This window comes from Sus scrofa, chromosome 7, assembly GCF_054392235.1.
Source record: "Sus scrofa isolate SSC_HxYL_T2T_F1_AM1 chromosome 7, Sscrofa_HxYL_maternal_Yorkshire_Landrace_v2.0, whole genome shotgun sequence".
NCBI lineage: Eukaryota > Metazoa > Chordata > Mammalia > Artiodactyla > Suidae > Sus > Sus scrofa.
In genome coordinates, this window is record NC_139389.1 from 47,704,414 (window position 1) to 47,723,891 (window position 19,478).

The 19,478-nt window shown below is 53.7% G+C and overlaps 2 protein-coding genes across 17 annotated transcripts in view; one reads left to right on the forward strand and one right to left on the reverse strand.

The window, feature by feature from the left end:
* MRPL14 (mitochondrial ribosomal protein L14) overlaps nt 1-7,293 on the reverse strand; it is a 13,217-nt gene extending 5,924 nt beyond the window's left edge. The window contains exon 1 of one of the 4 annotated variants that reach the window (XM_001929561.6): nt 7,234-7,293. Coding sequence is in view for 2 of the 4 variants with exons in the window: in XM_084968244.1 (XP_084824370.1) it covers nt 6,667-6,789 (123 nt within the window). In the remaining 2 variants the exon portion in view is untranslated. Of the gene's footprint in view, nt 1-2,246 lie in introns of all 4 variants that reach the window. The other 3 variants (XM_021098788.2, XM_001929564.6, XM_084968244.1) reach the window with 3 other exon arrangements.
* Nucleotides 6,722-19,478, forward strand: part of TMEM63B (transmembrane protein 63B) — a 27,396-nt gene continuing 14,639 nt past the window's right edge. The window contains exons 1-9 of one of the 13 annotated variants that reach the window (XM_084968166.1): nt 6,722-6,978; nt 13,393-13,729; nt 14,008-14,087; nt 14,359-14,397; nt 15,271-15,361; nt 17,027-17,064; nt 18,007-18,149; nt 18,243-18,294; nt 19,040-19,148. In XM_084968166.1, the coding sequence (XP_084824292.1) occupies nt 13,571-13,729; nt 14,008-14,087; nt 14,359-14,397; nt 15,271-15,361; nt 17,027-17,064; nt 18,007-18,149; nt 18,243-18,294; nt 19,040-19,148 (711 nt within the window). In that variant the 5' untranslated portion in view covers nt 6,722-6,978; nt 13,393-13,570. Of the gene's footprint in view, nt 6,979-7,452; nt 7,577-13,392; nt 13,730-14,007; nt 14,088-14,358; nt 14,398-15,270; nt 15,362-17,026; nt 17,525-18,006; nt 18,150-18,242; nt 18,295-19,039; nt 19,149-19,478 lie in introns of those variants that run through there. The other 12 variants (XM_084968170.1, XM_005666056.4, XM_084968169.1 and 9 more) reach the window with 12 other exon arrangements.

The following is a 19,478-nucleotide window of genomic DNA, read 5'->3' on the forward strand; positions in this document are numbered from 1 at the left end:
CAGCTCATGGCCACGCCGGATCCTTAACCCACTGAGCGAGTCCAGGGATCGAACCCACGTCCTCATGGATATTGGTTGGGTTCATAAGCCACTAAGCCACGATGGGAACTCCTTTTTCTTCTTTTTGAGATAGGGCTGATATCCCTCAACATTCTCATTCTTGCTACTCACTATTCCAAACTCAGAAACCAGAGATCTTGACAGCCTGGTGTCTGAACTCACTACAGGTGTTCAGGAATCATACTGACTCAGGATTCTTGGTACTGCCCTCAAATGCAGAGTAATACATTCCCGTCTCCAGGGAGCACCTCCATTTTCAAAAGAAAAGGCCCAATTCAAAGACTTTTCACTAGCTCTTTGTTGGCTCAGATACTGACCTCCTGACTCAAAAGACTTAAAGTCATCAAAGGGATGGCAGTAAGCATTCCTATGACCTTGAAAGTATTAAGAGAACCAAATATATTTGTATATTTGTAAACAAAAAAGCTATGGCCCCCTCCACTGCCACTCCAGCAAAAGATCCCAGCAGGCCCTGAGAGAGTAGGAGTGCAATCGCTATTTGCTGAATAAAATAAACGAGGGAACTGACAAAAAGCCAGATTCCCCCCAGCCACGGCCCCGCACAGGGCAATCCAAACACTGCAAAGTTCTCAGCTGAATATCGGGAACCAGCACATCACCTGCAAACACGCCTGTGGGGAACCATGGAGCTGGCCATGGGAGGCTCAGCCCAGGCTAAGTTTACTGCCCCTGGAACCATCTCCTGGGCCAAGGGTGCCCACTGTGGAGAAACACTTCATCCCACCAGGAAACAACCAGTTCAGAGCACGGAAGAGCAAGGGAGACAGCAATTTACTTTAAAGCACCTTTGATTGACCTTGGTGTTCGTTCCTAGGATAACTCCATCCTGTGGACACAGGCCCTGATTCACTTCAGATCCGTCTATACGTAACGCTTCATTTCACAAGCAGTGTTATTCTGAGTCGTGTGTTTGCAAAGGAAACTAACCTCGGTGATATTTCCTCCTCTCCGCTCGCTGAGAGGAGGCCAGGTATTTGGAAGACTCCGGTGCCAGAGGTGGCTTTTCAGGCCACTTCCTGGGCAGCACTGAGCCTTGCCCTCCAGGTCTGGAAGATGAATCACAACTTCCGGGGTGGGGGAGGGGTGCAGGGGGGAGGATGGGCCAGGCAAGAGAAGGAAGATAAGAGAGCCAGAGGGAGAGAGAGAAATCACTTAACACAATCATTTTCCACCCTGGTTTAAGGGTTCCTTGCAGCTGTGGAGGCCAGGGAGGACTGTACATCTCAGGGACACAGGTGAGTTTTTCACTTGGCACCACCTTATAGGTCCCCACTGGGAGTACATTGCTTGGTGATGGCAGGAACCATGCCTGCCCTGTCCGTGGCTGCATGTTCAGGACCTAGAACAGTGCCTGGCACACAGATGGAGCTCAGTGAGTATCTGTTCAAGGGATACAATTTTTGCAATTGCAATTCATCCTCCAGCTTCACAGAGGCTCTGTGCTGGTGGGTTGGTGGTCTTTCTTGTGCCCTTCACCCAGGCTCCCAGGGACTTGGGGGAGCTTCCTAGACACTGAGAGCTCATTTTTAGCTAATTTTATACACCAAGACTAAACTAGAAGAGCAGACAGAAAGAGCCTGATACTTTGTGGAAAGCTAGAAAGTACCATTACTTGAGCTTTAGGGGATCAGCAAAATGCTGTTGTACTTAGTATCAAAGATCCATTACATTTATACATTGTTTCTACCTGAACAACTTCCATCTTTAGGCCCCAGCACCTTACATACATTTCCAAGACCTTTCAAAAGGAACAGGTTCTAAAGGAGAGGCAAACAAGTATCACCAAGAGAAACGAAGTGCAAGGCCCAGCCACAGAAAGGACAAGCTGCCTAGTGGAAGGATGCGGATGTCCTTCGTAAAGCAGGAAAAAGCAGAGGCCTGGCAGCTTCAAGGAGTCAAAAAAAGGGAACTGCCTGGACCCTCTGCCCTGTCACGCCCAAGAACCCCTCCCAACTCCAAATATTCTGGACCCCAAAGTACTCTTATTTGTTGCTTAAACACACATTATTATCTTGTGGTAGAAGGATTCTCCTTCAGGAAGTTTTGAACCTCACACAAGTATTACATGTTACAATCCTCAAAGTACTTTCACACAGATCATTTTCTTGGTTGATTTCATCCCTAAGCACCCAATGGAAACACAAAGATTAACAACAAAGACCTACCCTTTCCGGCAGGCTTGATTCCAATAAGGATCTTGAACAGTTGTACAGGTTCAGCAGAGTAAGTGTCATTTTGCTAAGCACCTTGTAGACTTGTCCCAGGAAGGTTAGAAGGGTAGGAGGCTGTATCTCACGCCCTACACATTACCTACAGGGCTCAGATGCTGCTTTAACCACTAATGAACCTCACAGGAATAAACACACCCCACACAATGCAAGTACTCTTTCTCTTCCATCAAAGCTGTCACATAATCTTTTAAAATGCAGGAGTTAAAGAAGCTGTCTTTTCAACAGATGTCTGTACTATACCCAGCATAGCCTGGGACCAACGCTGAAGCTGACACTGATACACCTGCAAAGGTGTGAGTTTTCACAGTATTACTATCAATAAGCGAAGCATCCCTCAAAAGCATGATGGGCTTGTTCCTACCATGGCAACCAGTAAGGACCCCAGTTCTCAATTTGATTCACAAAGAAAAAAACATTTCCAGGGCTCTTCTCTCAGTTTATCTACATGTATCTATTTCTTTACTGTGTATTTGTTTGCTCAACCTTGTTACGGAAGTATTTAAAATCATGGTTCCTAAACATATCTGACAGTTCTCAATTATTCAAGTTGGTTTTTCAATGTGTAGATTTTATCTATTTTAGCTGTGCTCCTCCAGCCATCCCCACCTCACAGGTGTGCAAACACCTATAGCTCCCAGGAAAAGTTTGTAACATTCTTGGCAGGGTCAAACTCAGGAAAATCGCACAAGGCAAAGTTAAGTTCTACTTAATCTCATACCTATTTCTTTCCTATCAGTACCTCTACCAAGTCAGGCAAAGAGCCAGGTTTATGGAGCTGTCAGGTGGGCTTGGAGGGTGGGGGGGGAATGGATGAAAAGCCCAAAGAAAGTGTATCTCCTCCACCCCTCCCTCCCCTCCTCTCCTGCTAAGTCTGTGACACTGGAATCCAATTCTCCAGACCTCAGTGACTCTGTCAAGCAGGAGTCATTGGGAAGAGCAAAGAGGCGTGGAAATGAAGTGTTTTAGCTTCACTCACAAAAGGGATCATTCTCAAGTGGGGGAATGAAATTAACCAGTAGGACGCAGGTCTGTAGCACAAGCAGTCTGTTCTCCAGATCCTGACCAGGGAGAAGGGCTTCACCCCCTGATCCTCAGGGCAGCACTATGGGTGTCTCTTTAAGATCACTCAGTCCTGGGAGTTCCCATTGCAGCTCAGCGAGTTAGGAACTCGACACAGTGTCCATGAGGATGTGGGTTCAATCCCTGGCTCTGTTCAGTGGGTTAAGGATCTGGCATTGCTGTGAGCTGTGGTGCTGCAACCCTGATTCGACTCCTAGCCTGGGAACTTCCATCTGCGGCAGGTGCAGCCATAAAAAGGAAAAAAAAAAAAAAAAAAGATCACTCAGTCCTGAGAGTGTTTTTCAGTTTAAAGTAGACATGGAAAAGTGCTCCCTCTTTTCTAATGACAAAGATGAATTTTTTTAAGTTTTTGACAAGGAGGCTTTCCCACTCCAAGTTGTTTCACTGGTGAATAATAAATTGCCTGACACCTTTCTTAATAAGAGAGCATATTACCTGACCTAAAGCAACATTTCTGGGATCTGATCAGGGTCCTCTCTTACAAGCTGGTTGTCACAGTTAATACATATGCAAAGATCACACCAGGGTGAGCAACAACCCAGAACAAACCATCAGCCTCTGAAAAGGAAAGATCAATTGTAACCTGATTTTTGAGACCTTCCCAAGCCTCTGCATGGCCATATGAGCTATCCAAGTAACAAAAACAACAGGAAAATCTATCTTATATGGGTCCAGATGTCAAAACCCCCCCAAGACAGGAGTAGGGCAAGACATGCTTCAAAGGATTCTTGCATCATGTAAGATTCTAGATGCTGAGGAGAATATAAATAATTAAGTTCAAAAGTGCCCAACAGTCCCCCACCTGGGGGGTGGGGAAGACTCTTGGGGAGGTTTTTACCCTATTCATCAGAAGCAAGAGGAAAACATTTTGACCATGGTTCCTTCATGGATTCCACCATGCACTTATTTCTCATTTCAGGTTTTCTGAAATGTTTCTTCTTCCTGTTAATATGTTTTTGTTTTTGGTCTTTTTATGGCCATACATTCACTTGGCATATGGAGGTTCCCAGGCTAGGTGGTCGAATCAGAGCTGCAACTGCCAGCCTACGCCATAGCCACAGCAACATAGGATCCTTAACCCACTGAGCAAGGACAGGGATCGAACCCACATCCTCATGGATACTAGTCAGAGTCATTTCCACTGAGCCACCACGGGAACTCCTCCTGTTAATATGTTAATATGACCCTCATTGGGCACAGGCAGAAAGAGATCCAGAGTGCACCACATGCTGACATGTCTAGCTGTTAATATTTTTTAAGTAACAATACATGAGAAATGCCTTCTAGTGATCCTTAGAGCTCCCCAAACCAGGTAACTACAGACTCCATTTCCACTCCAGATAGCCATTACTAGTGCTACCTAGCAACGGATCACACCAGCTTTACAACCATAAAACCAACACACCACATAAAAAGTTTCATAGGACAGATACATCCAAGAAGCACTAAGGACAAAATGGACGATTCCAAACAAGGGGGGGAAAAAAACAAAACACAAAAAGAACAGATGCCTTTTCACCAAAACTGCTTGCTCCTACCCCAAACAGCTCCCAGAATCCAAACCTACAAAGCTTACTTCCATCAGGCAGTCTACTAAACACAGCTTAACCCCATCTCCCTTTCTGTCCTTCCTACGTAATCCAACCTACTTCCTACCCCAACAAAATGCTTCTTGTTCTTACTCCCATAAGTGAAGAGTGAACTGTCCTTCTTCTGGTGTAGTAACAACCTTCCTGAGAAAAAGAGACCCACTCCAGAGGCATACGGAGGTTCCCAGGCTAGGGGTCTAATCGGAGCTGTTGCTGTCGGCCTACACCAGAGCCACAGCAATGTGCCAGATCTGAGTCAGGTCTGCCACCTACACCACAGCTCATGGCAACACTGAATCCTTAACCCACTGAGCAAGGCCAGGGATCAAACCCTAAACCTCATGGTTTCTAGTCAGATTCATTTCCGCTGTGCCACGATGGGAACCCCCCACTCTGTTCTTTTCTGTATATTCCTAGTACTATAAACTGCATTCTCGTGAACAATTTCAAATGACTGAAAATGCAGGCTGAGGAAGGCAAGAGTGCAAACAGGAGAACACAGGAAACAGATGTGTTGTGTACCTCTCTGTGACACGCAGAAACACACTGTACAACACTTCCTAATAATACACACTCATGTGTGTGTATATGAGGAAGCAAGCATCCAGAAACACTATTTCATTCTTTTTTTTTTTTCTATTCTACATCACTTCTTTTCTTTTTCTGTCTCTTTTTTGGGGGGAGGGGTGCACCCGAGGTATATGGAGGTAACCAGGCTAGAGGTGGAGTTCAAGCTTCAGCTGCCAGCCTACACCACAGCCACAGCAACACAGGATCCAAGCCTCATCTGAGACCTACACCACAGCTCACCACAATGCCCAATCCCTTAACGAGGGAGGCCAGGGATCAATATTGCGTCCTCATTGATACCAGTCAGATTCGTTTCTACTGAGCCACAACAGGAACTCTTCACTTTTTTTCTTTTTTTTTTTTTTTTGTCTTTTTGCCATTTCTTGGGCCGCTCCCGCGGCATATAGAGGTTCCCAGGCTAGGGGTCCAATCAGAGCTGTAGCCACCAGCCTACGCCAGAGTCACAGCAATGCGGGATCCGAGCCACGTCTGCAACCTACACCACAGCTCACGGCAATGCTGGATCCTTAACCCACTGAGCAAGGGCAGGGATCGAACCCGCAACCTCATGGTTCCTAGTCGGATTCGTTAACCACTGCGCCACGACAGGAACTCCATTTCTTAAATGATAGCCACGATCCACCAAATGGACTTCCAATCAACCAACGGGATGCAGTTTGAATGAGGATTCAGTTTGAACTGCATCAAAACCTTACAGTTATATCCCACAAGCTACTAATGAACTCTTTTAAAAAAAAAACAGCAGACAGCAAAGACACTGACCAACCACAAGAACCAGACACACCAGGTAGGCAGTGCCCTTCCTCGGTCCAGCAGCCCAGACTGAAGCATCTCCCAACCTTCCCACTTTTCCCCAGCAGCCTAAGTCGCTCTTTTGTGAAACCCTTTATCAATTCAGTCCATTCAATCTCTTAGGGTGGCAAAGTTCAATTACTGCCCATCGTGTAAAGCACTATTTCTCTTCTGTCCCAGACTGTCTCTCTTCAAGCCTGAAGGGATAAGACCCTTCCAGGAACCCAAAATTGAACGAACAAGTTGGTACTCCGTGTGACTTTGTGATCTGTCCTGTGGGTAACATACAGGAGTATGCACACGCGCAGACACACCCACACCCACATCTCTCTCATCTTCCCAGTCTTAATCCCTGGCAGATGCAGCCTCTGGTGAAATGAGAAACCTGGGAACCCCCTGGGGCCGGGGGAGCCACTCATCGGCATGACAGTGAAAGCGGTGGACTCATTCTCCACAGTACAGAAGTGCCAGCAAACGAGTCACAAAGTCATCTCAGGGCCCGGGTTGGAAAAGGAAAGGGAGAAGTAGACAAACCCGAGGAGCTGCGCCAGAGTGACCGACCGAGGCCACCTCGCGTGGCCGGCCAGCACCCCGCCCCTTCCTCGGGAAAGTAGGTAAGCGGGGGCGCGGGGTCGCAGAGGCCACGGGAGCCCGGGCGACCTTGGGGAGTGGGAGGGCGGAGGGTCTGGGTTAGAGGCCTCCCTCCCCGTCGGGACCCTCCCACTGCCCCTCTGCCCCCAAAGGGCCCAAGATCCTCCCCTTCCTCACCCACCCAGGGGAGTCCGCCTCCCCTACTGCGGGGAGCAGAGAGAGAGGGGAAGCAGCAGAGTTAGGAGCGTGACGTCCCCTACCCGCCCCCCACTCCATACCGCCTTCGCCGCCCTGGAATATCCCGCTGCAGGCCCCACTGGCCCAGGGCCGCCTTCCCCCCCACGCGGCCTGTAGTCCTGCGCCTGCGCATCGGACCCAGCTGGGCGGGCGGCGATCTGAGAGTGCGCGCGCGCCTTGCGTGAGCTGGCGTGGGGGGTGGGACCTTCGTGGCCACGCCCCTCCTCCTCCCCCTCCCTCCTCCCGCTCCCCCTCCCCCAGACACAGCCGCGGCCGCCGCAGGAGCCCGGAGCTCGAGCCGCCCAGCGACTCCCCCTCCCCCTCCCCCAGCCCCGCCCCGCCCCAACCCGGGGCTCGGAGCTGGAGCCGAGTCTGCGCCTGGGGGTGAGTACGCGACCCTTCCCCGGCCCCCTCTCTTTTCTTTGAGGATCCCACCACCATCCAAAGAAAAACCCCGGACTCGGCTGCGCGTCCCCTCCCTTCAGCCTCCTGCGGGACCCAGAGGTGCCCGGGCCCGCGGGACCCAGTGGTGCCGGGCGCTGCCCCCAACCCCGCACCATCCTGAAGCAATAATATGAGTCCTCCACCCCCTACAGGGGGTCCAGAGGTACACCGCCTTGTGTCCCCACCCCTTGAGAGATCCGAGGGGTGGGACCCCTCTCCCCTGGCCCCCTAGCTCCTCTCTTCTCCCACCTGCCCGGTCCAGGTGCGCGTCCCCTCCGCGCCCCTCCGGGGTTCCAGCTGCGCCCCATCAGCCCGCCGCCGCTGTGGGGAATCTGCCGCCCCCGCCCCCGAGTTTTGGATTCCACTGTCGCCAAGTCCAATGCCCTCGGTGTCTTTTATCTTTTCTCCTGCTCCAGGGGCCGAGTACCCCCGAGGTCGGCCCGGGGTAGGGGTTTGGGCTCCGGCAAAGGCAGGGTTCGCGAGTGCTGGCATGAGGCCGGCCGCTGCCCCAGCCCGACTAGGGACTGGTTGGAGGACTGGGGAGGCGACTGGCCCCGGGAGCGTGTCCTCTCCTTGCGCCCCGCACAGTGCAGTTCATTCATGAGCTGCCCGGGCCTGCCTTGGAGGGTGCGGTGGGGAAAAGATTCGGACGCGGAACCGGAGTGGGGCAAAGGCCCTGTTGGGGGGAGGGGGTGTGCTTTGTCCCTCCTGGCCTTCTTGACTACCTAGAGAGGACAGTTCCAAAGCTTTGGCGCCTTGTTCCCCAGAAGAGAAGGACGCTTGGGAAGTGGCGATGAGAGGTCAGAGGGGCCGGCTGCCCTTGAGGCTCTGTGCTGCCACCTGCCTAGGTCCTCTGGGTGGAGGTCTGGCCACTCAGCGCTCCACTTCCCAGGAGGCGGGTGGGGGGCGTTCGGCCAGCCGGAGGGTCAGGACTCCTGTACCTAGGACCACTCTGGAGCCTCTCCCTGGGTCTGCAGCAGCCCGGGATGAGTGAGGCTATGCCCAGCCCCTCCTGAGGAGGGGTTCCCAGTCCTGCCTCCCAGGAACATGTGAGGAGGGGAGTGGCAGTGTCTGACAGGCTTCCATCGTGGGGGGTGGGTGCTAGCATCATGTCCCTCCTCCAGGGTACCAGAGGGTCTAGGCCCTGGCATGCCCCAGGTGGCACATGCTGGGGCCTGCTATTGGCTCACCCAACTGGGTCTTGGCCTATGGGTGGGTGCGTAGGGACGTGGCCAGGCAGAGGGCAGGTTGTGAGTAGCTAAGAACCCCCTTTTGGACATCCTACAAGTTCCCTCCAATTTTAACAGTCCTGGAGACCTGGGTTCAAATTCCAGCTCTGCCATTCTTTAGCTGTGTGACCTTGACGAGTTACTTAACCTGTCTGTTTCAATTAAAAAGTATGTTTACTACCACCTCCTTACAAGATTAATCAAACTAGATAGTACAGGTAGAGAGCCTGGCACCCTGCCTGGTAGTTGATCGATAACGAGTTCTCTTCTCTGAACTTCTGACCCATCCTGGCATGGCATTGCCCTCCCATGCCCCCACCTTCCAGCCTGCTACAGATGGATCCGTTTGTTTGAAGAGTTTGGAAACATTCCCTGCCATTCAGTGGCAGAGCCCCAAAAGCAGTATAAGCCCTTAAATCTAGACAAGAAGCCCATCCAGACTGAGGAGTTCTAGCATATTAAATTCTATGTATTCTTTTATTTTGATTTTTACTAGTTCTTCTCCCCTAAACCAACCCTTTATTCCACACTTTATTGATAACAGTAGCTAAATTTTTTTAGAATCCATTTGTGCCTTGAACTGTATTAAGAGCTTTACATAAGTCATCTTGTTTAATCCTCAGAACAACCACAGGACTGAATTATCATTCCCACTTACAGATGAAGGAAGCAAGGCCCAGGGTGGTGAAGTAGACAGAAGTAGACAGAAGCCAGATCGGTCTCATCCTAGAGCCTGTGCTTTTAGCCACCAGGCTTGGTTGCCTGTCCCTTGCACCTGCCTCAGAACCTGAAATCACAAACCCAGGGCCTGAGTGGAGGCTCTGGGAGCTAGAAGCAAGAGGGAAGGCAAACAGGTAGAAATAGGGTGTGGCATTTCTCTAGAGCTGTAACTAGAAACCTCAAACCCCCAACCCCTAGCTTCCTGGTAGAAGTGGCTCCTCTGCTGGCCGAGGCCACAAAGTGCTGTGATGAAAAGCATAAGCTTGAGTCAGGTCCATATCCAGATCTAGCACAGACTAGCTGTGTGACACTGGGCAAGTTATGTACCCTCTCTGTATCTCATGTCTCTAGGGTCGTGATGGGGAGTACACGAGGTAGCATCTGCAAAGCCCTTAGAACAGTGCTTGGCCCAAAGTATGAGTTAAATAGATATTTGATAAATGTGTTCTTTTCCTACTACCTTGGCCACCATGGCATATGAAAGTCCCCAGGCAACCTGGGATCCCTAACCCACTGTGGCACAGCAGGAACTCCTTTTTTGTACTACTTCTATCATTCGTGGATACATTTTACCCATCTCTCTGAATTTGGTAGGGGCGGAGCAGGGATGTTATTACCTCTTTGTTACAGATTGGAAGACTGAGGCCCAGGTTACATAGTAACAGAGCTAGCCTCCATCTTCATCTCCTCCCAGCAGACCACACTGCCTTCACAATCCCTAAATTAAATCTCCCCATTTAACTCTGTAAGAGAAAAACTTCTAGCTTCTAGCTTCTTCCCCGCCCCCACGATGCACACTTTTTTTTTTTTTTTTTTAGGGCCGCTCATGCAGCATATGGAGGTTTCCAGGCTAGGGGTCAAATCGGAGCTACAGCTGCCAGCCTATACCACAGCTCACGGCAATTCCAGATCCTTAACCCACTGAGTGAGGCCAGGGATCGAACCCGCAACCTCATGGTTCCTTGTTGGATTTGTTTCTGCTGCGCCATGACGGGAGCTCCCATGCACGCATTTCTTGATGATAAAATAACCTTCAGTTAGCTAGAAATAAAATCCTCCATCACTCTCTCTACATAACTTCCAGCTAAAGCCTCAGTGTCAGACTAGAGAAATTCTGGGATGCCACTGACTCGGGCAACCCTGTGGTGTGGATGAACTGGTCTCCCCTCCCAGCCTCCCCCAAACATTCTGCCTCAGTCTCTTCCCTCCTCTCAGCTGCTCTCAGTGGAGGCTTTGAGAGCAGCTGCCCTGGGTGAAATTCAGCCCAGCAACCCCGCCTCCACAATTAAGAGCTTGGAGTAACCCTGTCAGCAAGCTGAGCCACCAGCCCTGGCTCCACCCTTTCCTGCCCTGTGACCTCCATTGAGTGGCTTCTCCTCCCTGGGTCCATTTCCCTCGTCTGTAAAATGGGGAGTGTGACCTGCCTTCCTCATGGTGGAGGGGTGAGTGTTTTGCGACTGTAAGAGGGAGGCAGCAGATGGACGTGGTGTTTTCAGTTACTAAGCTTGTACCTGGACTCTAACCCACATTACCCAGTCCCCTTTGTAAGAGCTCCCCAGATGTCCCACGTTCCTTGGAGTGGAGAGGATAGAATGGGGGGCAGGAGGTTGCTGCTTCAGGGGTTTGTACCTATTACATTCTGGCCTGGTAGAGCCTTGGAGTTTCGGAGAGAAATAGGCAAGGAGTGGGTCTGGGCTGGGTTGATTTCTGGAGTGGACTAGAGTTGGGAGTTAAGAGAGGGGGACTAGTATAGAGGCCCCCCCCAATTAGCATAACCCCAAGATACCTATACCTACATTTAACCTCTCCTGGTGCACCTCGTGTTTACATCCCAAGGCTCCCGGACACACCCACATACCCACCCCCACTTCAAGATCAACAGCTCTCTTCATGTCCATGAACTGCCATGTAGTTACCTAGCTCCCACACCTCCACACACACACACACACACATCCACACAAGTTTACACACCTAAACACATACATGCTCACAGTACTCTGGGGTTCTCTAGCCAGAGAATATGTAATGAGCATTCACAAAACTTCCATGCTCTTCAGAGTCCAGTTCTAGACCCCTCAAAAAAGCAGCGACATCCCTGAAAAGTGTCACAACTCTAGAAACAAGTTGACCTAGGTTTGATTCCCTCGGTCCGTTTTATAAGCAATGTGACTTTGGAAAAGTTACTTAACTTCTCTGAGGCCCGTGCCCTTATCTTAAAATGGCAATGACATCTAACTCCCAAGTGTTGATGATTAAATGGAAAACGTGTGTATTCTTGAAATAGTGGGCGCTCCATAAATGGCACCTGCCACAATTACTAAGTTAATGAGGATTTTATTGTTGTTGTTGTTTAAGGCAACTCGGGCTGAAAAGGAAGAGGGAAGCGTAACATACAGGGCAGTTACTCCCTTAGCCTTTCTAACCCAGGCTTTTCAGAGACTCCCTGGGACTAAGGGACACACAAACAACCCCAGCTTCCCCTCCATCTGAGAGCTGGTGCCTCTTGCCCTGCAGTTGAAATATTAGAAAGAAGCAGGAGAAAATCAGGGATTGGTGGGCAGCAGAAACCAGCCCACCCAGGGAGCTGGGGGAGCTTGCTCGCTCTCAGAGTTGCAGTCACCCGATTGTTGTTCTCTTTCTTTGTCTGGTTTCCTTTCTTCCCCGGGGACCCCTGCCCCAAAGGCAGAGAGCTTCGGTGTTGTCAGCAGAAGGGGGCCCCCAGGGGCCCTCCAGTAGGATGAGGGTGGGGCACCAATGTCGCGGCCACACTTCTCCTCCGCCCCAGAAGCCTCCCCAGAGCCCTGCCCAAATGGGTCCCCAGGCACTTCCAGAACCCTGGCATCCAGACTGGTTGCTCCTTTTCTCCTCCTCCCCGCCAATTCACCTGGTCTGGTGAGGGCTGGACAGCCTAGCAATGGCAGGGAACCAGGCCGGTGGGCACTACCCTGGCTGCAGGGGGCTTGGGCGGGCTAAGAGGCCCCCGCCCACTCTCCCTTCCTTTGCCAATGGAAAAGCTTGCTGCAGGGCACGGCATTCCCAGCCTGCCTTGCTCCAGGGGCAGGAGCAGGGCACTATGGGAGTTGTAGTCCTCATCCCTCAGGTGCAAAGAAAATTGGAAAAAGGTGAAGAAGCTAGAGGGGAGAAAGCTGGAGCTGTTGCCACATCCGTGGAATGAGGGTAAACAAGTGTGACTGGGGCAGGCGAGGCAGGTCACGCAAACCCAGAAGCCCTGCATTTTAACCGACTTCCCACTCTGACTCCATCCCCAGATCCCCATTCTGAGGACAGGGGGACAACTCTAAAGCTGAACATCATATTTTGAAGCCAATTGTCCTGGGAAAGTGATTACCAGAATTGAAAACCGAGCAAATAATACCATGCCATTTTTCTAACAGGGGTAGAAAAGGTAACTGACTCATGACCCAGCCTCCCTGGCCTGGAGACCCCTTGGATCCTCAGACCTAAGACCCTCTGCATCTTCCCTCAGGCTCAGCTCTGCCTTCTGCAGCAGATAGACAGAGACAGAAAGTTTGTGTTTGTTGAGAGAGAGAGGGAGAACACAAGCGAGCAAGCCAACACGTGCGTGAGATTGTGTGTGTGTGTGTGTGTGTGTGTGTGTGTGTGTTCATGGAGGTGGTAGGAGGTTAATGCTAGGGACTCACGGACAACTTCCAGCTTAGAAAAACCAGTCTCCCCAGTCCAGATCTGGGCCGAGTTCCCCAGACCCAGGGTGGGGTTGCAGCCCGTTGCAGTCCAAGAACCAGTGAAGGTAAATCCATGTGACTCAACCCACCCTCTGCTCTCCAGGCCCTTATCTCTAGAGGCCAGAGTTTCCACCCACCCAGGCATCCCAGTGATCTGCCGGCACTGTCCCCTCCCACACCCACCTTGCTGGAGCCATGAGCAGAACTGTGAGGGAGACAGGGACCAAGCCCAGCTGACTGCTCTGCCTTCTGCCCAGGAGGACCATGCGGCAGTAGCAGCCATGCTGCCCTTCCTGCTGGCCACACTGGGCACCACGGCCCTCAACAACAGCAACCCCAAGGACTACTGCTACAGTGCCCGCATCCGCAGCACCGTCCTGCAGGGCCTGCCATTTGGGGGCGTCCCCACTGTGCTGGCTCTGGACTTCATGTGCTTCCTTGTGAGTGCCCACACGCCACCCTCCACCCTTGGCACCCACACCATATACATAGCTGCCTAACACCTGCAGCTCCGACCACTTTCCCAGCTACCCCTGGCTCCCTGGGCTTCCCTGCAGGAGGGACTCCCCATCCCCCAGCCCTAGCCTAGCCTCCGACCACTCACCCCAGCCAGAATCATCCCCTTCTCCAACAAAAATCCTGCCCCTCCGCCCTGCCCTCCAGGCTAGTCCAGTAGGTGGGCAGCCTTTCCTCCTGCCAACTACCCCTCCTTCCTCAGGCACTGCTGTTCTTATTCTCTATCCTCCGGAAGGTGGCCTGGGACTATGGGCGGCTGGCCTTGGTGACAGATGCAGACAGGTAAGGCTCAGGGACCCCTATACACAGGCGCACACACACACACACACACACACACACACACACACACACACACACACACGTCCACACTCATCAGGGATAGGAGGGGAGTCAGTGTGCTCTCATCCTCCTTGGTGGGGGGATGAGGAGGGACCACTCCCAGAGCAGGCATGGGGGCATGAGGGCCCACAGCTGGGCCCTTATCCCTTGCCAGTCCCCAGAGACACACACCCCCACCCCCACCCTGCTAACCCTGTCTGTTCTCTGTCCCCAGGCGCCGGCGGCAGGAGAGGGACCGAGTGGAACAGGAATAGTATGTGGGGCACCAGCCCCCTCATCCCACTAAACCAACTTTCCCTTTTCTTCTCTTTCATGCTTCTCTTCTCTTCCTGCCACGTTGCGGTTTCTCTTTTCAGTTTTCTCCTCTGCAGGCTCATGTTCGGATTAACGCAGGTGGTGTGCTTTGCAGAGCAGGGGGCTCCCCAGCTTGTCTCTGCCGCACTCCCCCATCCCTCCCTCCGGCTCCCTCCTGGGGCCTGGAGGCCTGGAGGCCCTGGTTAGCTGGGGCAGAGGAGCCTTCCTCCCAGAAACCCCCAGGACAGTCACGCTCTTGGTCGCAGAGACAAGATGGGGCGTCTCCAGTGGCTTCTTGCCCTCTAACAGCTAGTTCTTCCCATTGCAGGGTGCCCTGCTCACCCCTTCTGGAGGCCTGGGAGGGGGGCTGCCAGAGAAGCTGCCCTCTGTGCCCCATCGCCGTGTCTCTGTCATAGGACAGCTGGAGCTGTGGCAGCTGCTGGGGTCAGGGAAGAGGGAGGGTGGGGCTCTCAGGGTCCAGCCTGTCCTCCACCCCCACCACTGCCCAGTGCCTAGTGGTGGCTCTGTTCCCCCCACTCCCCACTGGACAGCTCCAGAACTGCAGGCCCTTCTGCCTCCGAGGGGTGCGCAGTCTCCCCACCCTTTGTCTGGAGCCCTTCATCAGTGCTCCCAGGTCCCTCTGGTCCCCTGAAGGGAAGGGGCGGGTTTAAGGAGGGAGGGAGAGGGCAGCCACTCCTCCTGGCTTCTGCCTCTGTGCTTCCTGTGCCTAGTCTGGAGCTCTGAAGGGGGACCCCCCCACACACACTTCACCCCGCTGCCCCGGGGCTCAGACTCACCAGGCTCTGTGATCTCTCATCTTCCCCACTCCCAGTGTGGCCTCAGCTATGCACGGGGACAGTCATGACCGCTACGAACGTCTCACCTCTGTCTCCAGCTCCGTCGACTTTGACCAAAGAGACAATGTGAGTGCCTCCCCCACCCCACTAACTCCTCAGCACCCCCTCCTCCAGGGCAGGTGGGCTCAGCAGCCTCCAGCTTCCAGGGATACAGGCAGAGGCCTAAAGAGTGTGGCTTTCCCAGCAAGAGCAGTGCTTGTCCAAGAGCCAGAAGGTAACCCCCAGACCCAGAACCGCTGGCTCTGTCTCCCATGGCAGCTTTCAGATTAGCACAAATAGGGGAGTTCCTGGTGTGGCACAATGGAAATGAATCCGACTAGTATCCATGAGGATGCAGGTTTGATCCTTGGCCTCGATCAATGGGTCACAGATGCAGCGTTGCCATGAGTTGTGGTGTAGGCTGGAAGCTGCAGCTCCAATTCAGCCCCAAGCCTGGGCACTTCCATATGCACAGGTGTGGCCCTAAAATACAAAAAAAAAAAAAAAAAAAAAAAAAAAAACACACACACACACAAATTGAACACCCCTGATCTCCAGATGTCATGTGCCCTGTAGAGTTCTTTGCCCACCTCTACTGGTCAATCCCAAGGATCTCTTTTTCCTTAGACATGGTTCTAGAAGAGATAATAAGCCCTCCAGACCCGCCTAGCAGAACACACAGAATCCATTTTGCTGCTTGGAGGTTTCAGGCTGGTGCCCCAGGCTGCATGGGGCCCACTGACCTCCTTGTAGAAGGGAGCTGAGGGCAGGACCCCTGTAGATGAGGCACATGTACTTGGCGATGCAGAGCAGACCCCAGACCCTTTTCACATCAGATCCAATACTCTGGTGTTACGTGCCTGGCCCCCTGTCATTCTGCCAGGGTGAGAGCCCTGGTCAGGACTCTAATCCTCAGGCCCTAGGGTGGCCCGGGTCAGTCCAGCTGAGGCTGGGGGCCCTGAGCGCAGCAGCTCCTGTGGCCACCATAGCGGAAGCAGTCTGCCAGCTTCCTGAGTTGGACTCATACTGGTAAGTGGCAAAGCAAAGGTACTACCCTAAGTGGTCCCCAGACTCAGGTGATGCTGGCAACAGGTAGCCCAGTCCTGCATCTTGGCTGGAGGGCACCTCTCTCTCCCATCCCATGTTATACCTCACCTTCTCCCTATAGGAGGTTGGGGGAGGGTCTCTCTGCCCAACTCTCCCCTGAATAGCCCTACTCTGCCCAGAGAGGGGTGGTCTCTGTCTGAAGAGAAGCCTAGGGGCTTGAGAGCAGGAGTCCCTGGGTTGATCACCCTGGGGTGTTCTACAAGGTAGGTGGCAGGACCTCAGGGATCGTGGCCCACCCCTCTGCCCTTGGCAGCCCCATCACAAACTCTGGTTAGCCACAGGTCCCAAGGTCCCTTCCTAGAACTGCAAGCCTCTGCTTCCCCGCCCCCGGCCCACACAACTGCAGGGCTCTCCCAGTTCTGCTGGCCTCTCGGATGTTTGTGGGGATCGGCACTCTGGGCATAGGAATCCGCAGATGACCCCCTTTGGCCTTGGTCCTGTTTCTTCTCCAAGGGCTGGCACCTTTCCTCTCTCCCTCTCTGGGGACGAGCTAGTTTCTGTGAGGGGCTGTGGGAGCTGTGACAAGGTGAGCCCCAGCACAGAGGCGGTTGTGGCGGGCCTGAGTGGTGGGGAGGCTTGAGAGGAAGGGAAGCTTGGGTTGGTGGGATGGGGATTCTGGCTGATGACCCTCTGTCCCCTCCCCAGGGTTTCTGTTCCTGGCTGACAGCCATCTTCAGGATAAAGTAAGTGAACCGTCTCCAGGCTCTAAAGAAAGAGAGAAACAGAGAGAAACTTCAGAGCTGTCATCTTCCTACAAAGTCCAGAGGCCAGAAGCTTTGAGGGCCTTAGTGCTCCTAGCCAGCCCGGCACCCTGCTCCCTACTCCAGGGAACCAGGCCCCTGCCTGCCCCCCACCCCCAGTCAGTCTCACTATACACCCCCCTCCACAGTCTCCTGTGCGATCCCCTGCCTGGGGGGCCCTCTCTGCCCTCAGCTCTCACCACCCCTGCCGCCCCAGGAGAGCAGGGGCTGGCGCTGCCACCCCAGAGCCTCCATGCAGCCAGCGGGTAGGGGGCAAGAGGCAGGCTGGGAGCAGCCAGCCAGCAGCAGGCAGGAGCCAGTATCCGGCAGGCAGAAGTCAGGAGATGGAGCCAGAGTGCCGCAGGCAGGCAGTGAACCCTGAGGGAGGCAGGAAGCCGGACAGGTCAGCACCGCCCGGCCCGGGCCCCTCTCCAAGTCTGACAGCCTGGCCAGCACCCCTAAGGCGCCACTGCTTCCCTGACCACCCACCTCCTCCCGCCTCTGCCTCTTCTGCCACCACTGTCATCCTCCCGTCCCAGATGCTCCTCTTCTTTTCCTTCTCCCCTGTCCTCCCTGGTCCTCTTCTCTGCAGTCTTCCTTCTTTTCCCTCTTTGTCCCTTTCTTTCTCTTTCTTCCCCCATCCCTCTCCTCCTCTCTCTATTTTCCCTTTCCCTCCCCTTCTCCCTGCATCCTTCCTTTTTCTCCTTCCCCTTCCCTCTCCCTCGCTCCTCCTTCCTCTCCCAGAAAATTGGGGGACCCAGAGCCCCCCTTTGCAACCCTATCCTGCTGCCAGACCAGCGGGGCTAGGGTGGATGTGGGCTGGGGATGGGCGAGGGCAGGTGAGCCTGGTCCTCACCACATCCCTCTGTCCCCTGGTGCCTGCAGGGACGACGAGATCCGGGACAAATGTGGGGGCGACGCTGTGCACTACCTGTCCTTCCAGAGGCACATCATCGGGCTGCTGGTGGTCGTGGGCGTCCTCTCCGTCGGCATCGTGCTGCCCGTCAACTTCTCAGGGGACCTGCTGGGTCAGTGAGGGCCAGGACAGGCGCGGCGGGGCGGGGCAGGAGGGCACATAGCCTGACCCTGCTGTCGTCCTCTTCTTCCCCCGCCCCCCCCAGAGAACAATGCCTACAGCTTCGGGAGAACCACCATTGCCAACTTGAAATCAGGGTAAGATTGGGAAGCTGGTCAGTGAGGCCTGGGTCTGTGGCCAGAGTCTGGGCCGTAACTGGGAGGGAGGAGAAGGGGAGTGTTCCCAGGAGAGGTGCTGAGGCTGCAGAGATGACCTTGGGACCCTGATGGCTGTAGGGCCGTGAGGGCCTGAGACAGAGACAGGGACGACCAGATCAAAAAGAGGGGCGTGCCGCTTCAGGCCAGGGAGGCCTGGCTGGTGGCAGTTGGAGGGCAGTGTAGCCAGTGGGAAGGGCATGAGGAGGTAACCTCTTGGGAACATTTCAGTTGGAATGGAGCAGGCTTGGGGTCTAGAGGATGTGAGGTGTGGGGGCCCACCCTGCAGGGGGTGGGGGGGGACAGAAGACCAGTGACACTAGAGGGACCCTGTACCAGGGTTTAATTAACACCAGGAGGTTGGAGTTCCCATCATGGCTCAGTGGTTAACAAACCCGACTAGTATCCACGAGGACATAGGTTCGATCCCTGGCATCGCTCAGTGGATTAAAGATCCAGCATTGCCGAGAGCTGTGGTATAGGTTGCAGACACGGCTCAGATCCCACATTGCTGTGGCTGTGGTGTAGGCTGGTGGCTACAGCTCTCATTCGCCCCCTAGCCTGGGAACCTCCATGTGCTGCGGGTGTGGCCCTAAGACACAAAAAACAAACCAAAAAACCCACCAGAATGTTGGAGTGTCAGAGTGTTCTCGCCCTGGTGGCTCCACGCACCCCTCTGCCCTTCCAGGAACAACCTTCTATGGCTGCACACCTCCTTCGCCTTCCTGTACCTGCTGCTCACGGTCTACAGCATGCGCAGACACACCTCCAAGATGCGCTACAAGGAGGACGACCTGGTGCGTGGAGCGAGCCGGCCCCGCCCACCCAAAGCCCCGCCCCTTCCAGGCCCCTCCTAACCTGCCGGAGTCCTCAGGGGTGACCGCTCTGGGGTTAGGCCAGCTGGCTTTGAACCCTGGCTCAGCAGCTCAAGAGCCCTCATGGTGCCAGTTTAGTTACCCCCACGAGCCTCAGTTTCCTCATCTGTGAAACGAGAGAATGGAGTGGGGGGAGCGGTGAGGTGTGGTCCAGCGTGGAAGGCACTGGGGCAGGAAACAGTTGTGGTTGATATTATGGGAGTATTAGTCCCTCCCCTTCTATTTGGGTTTGTTTTTTTTTTAAGTTTTTAT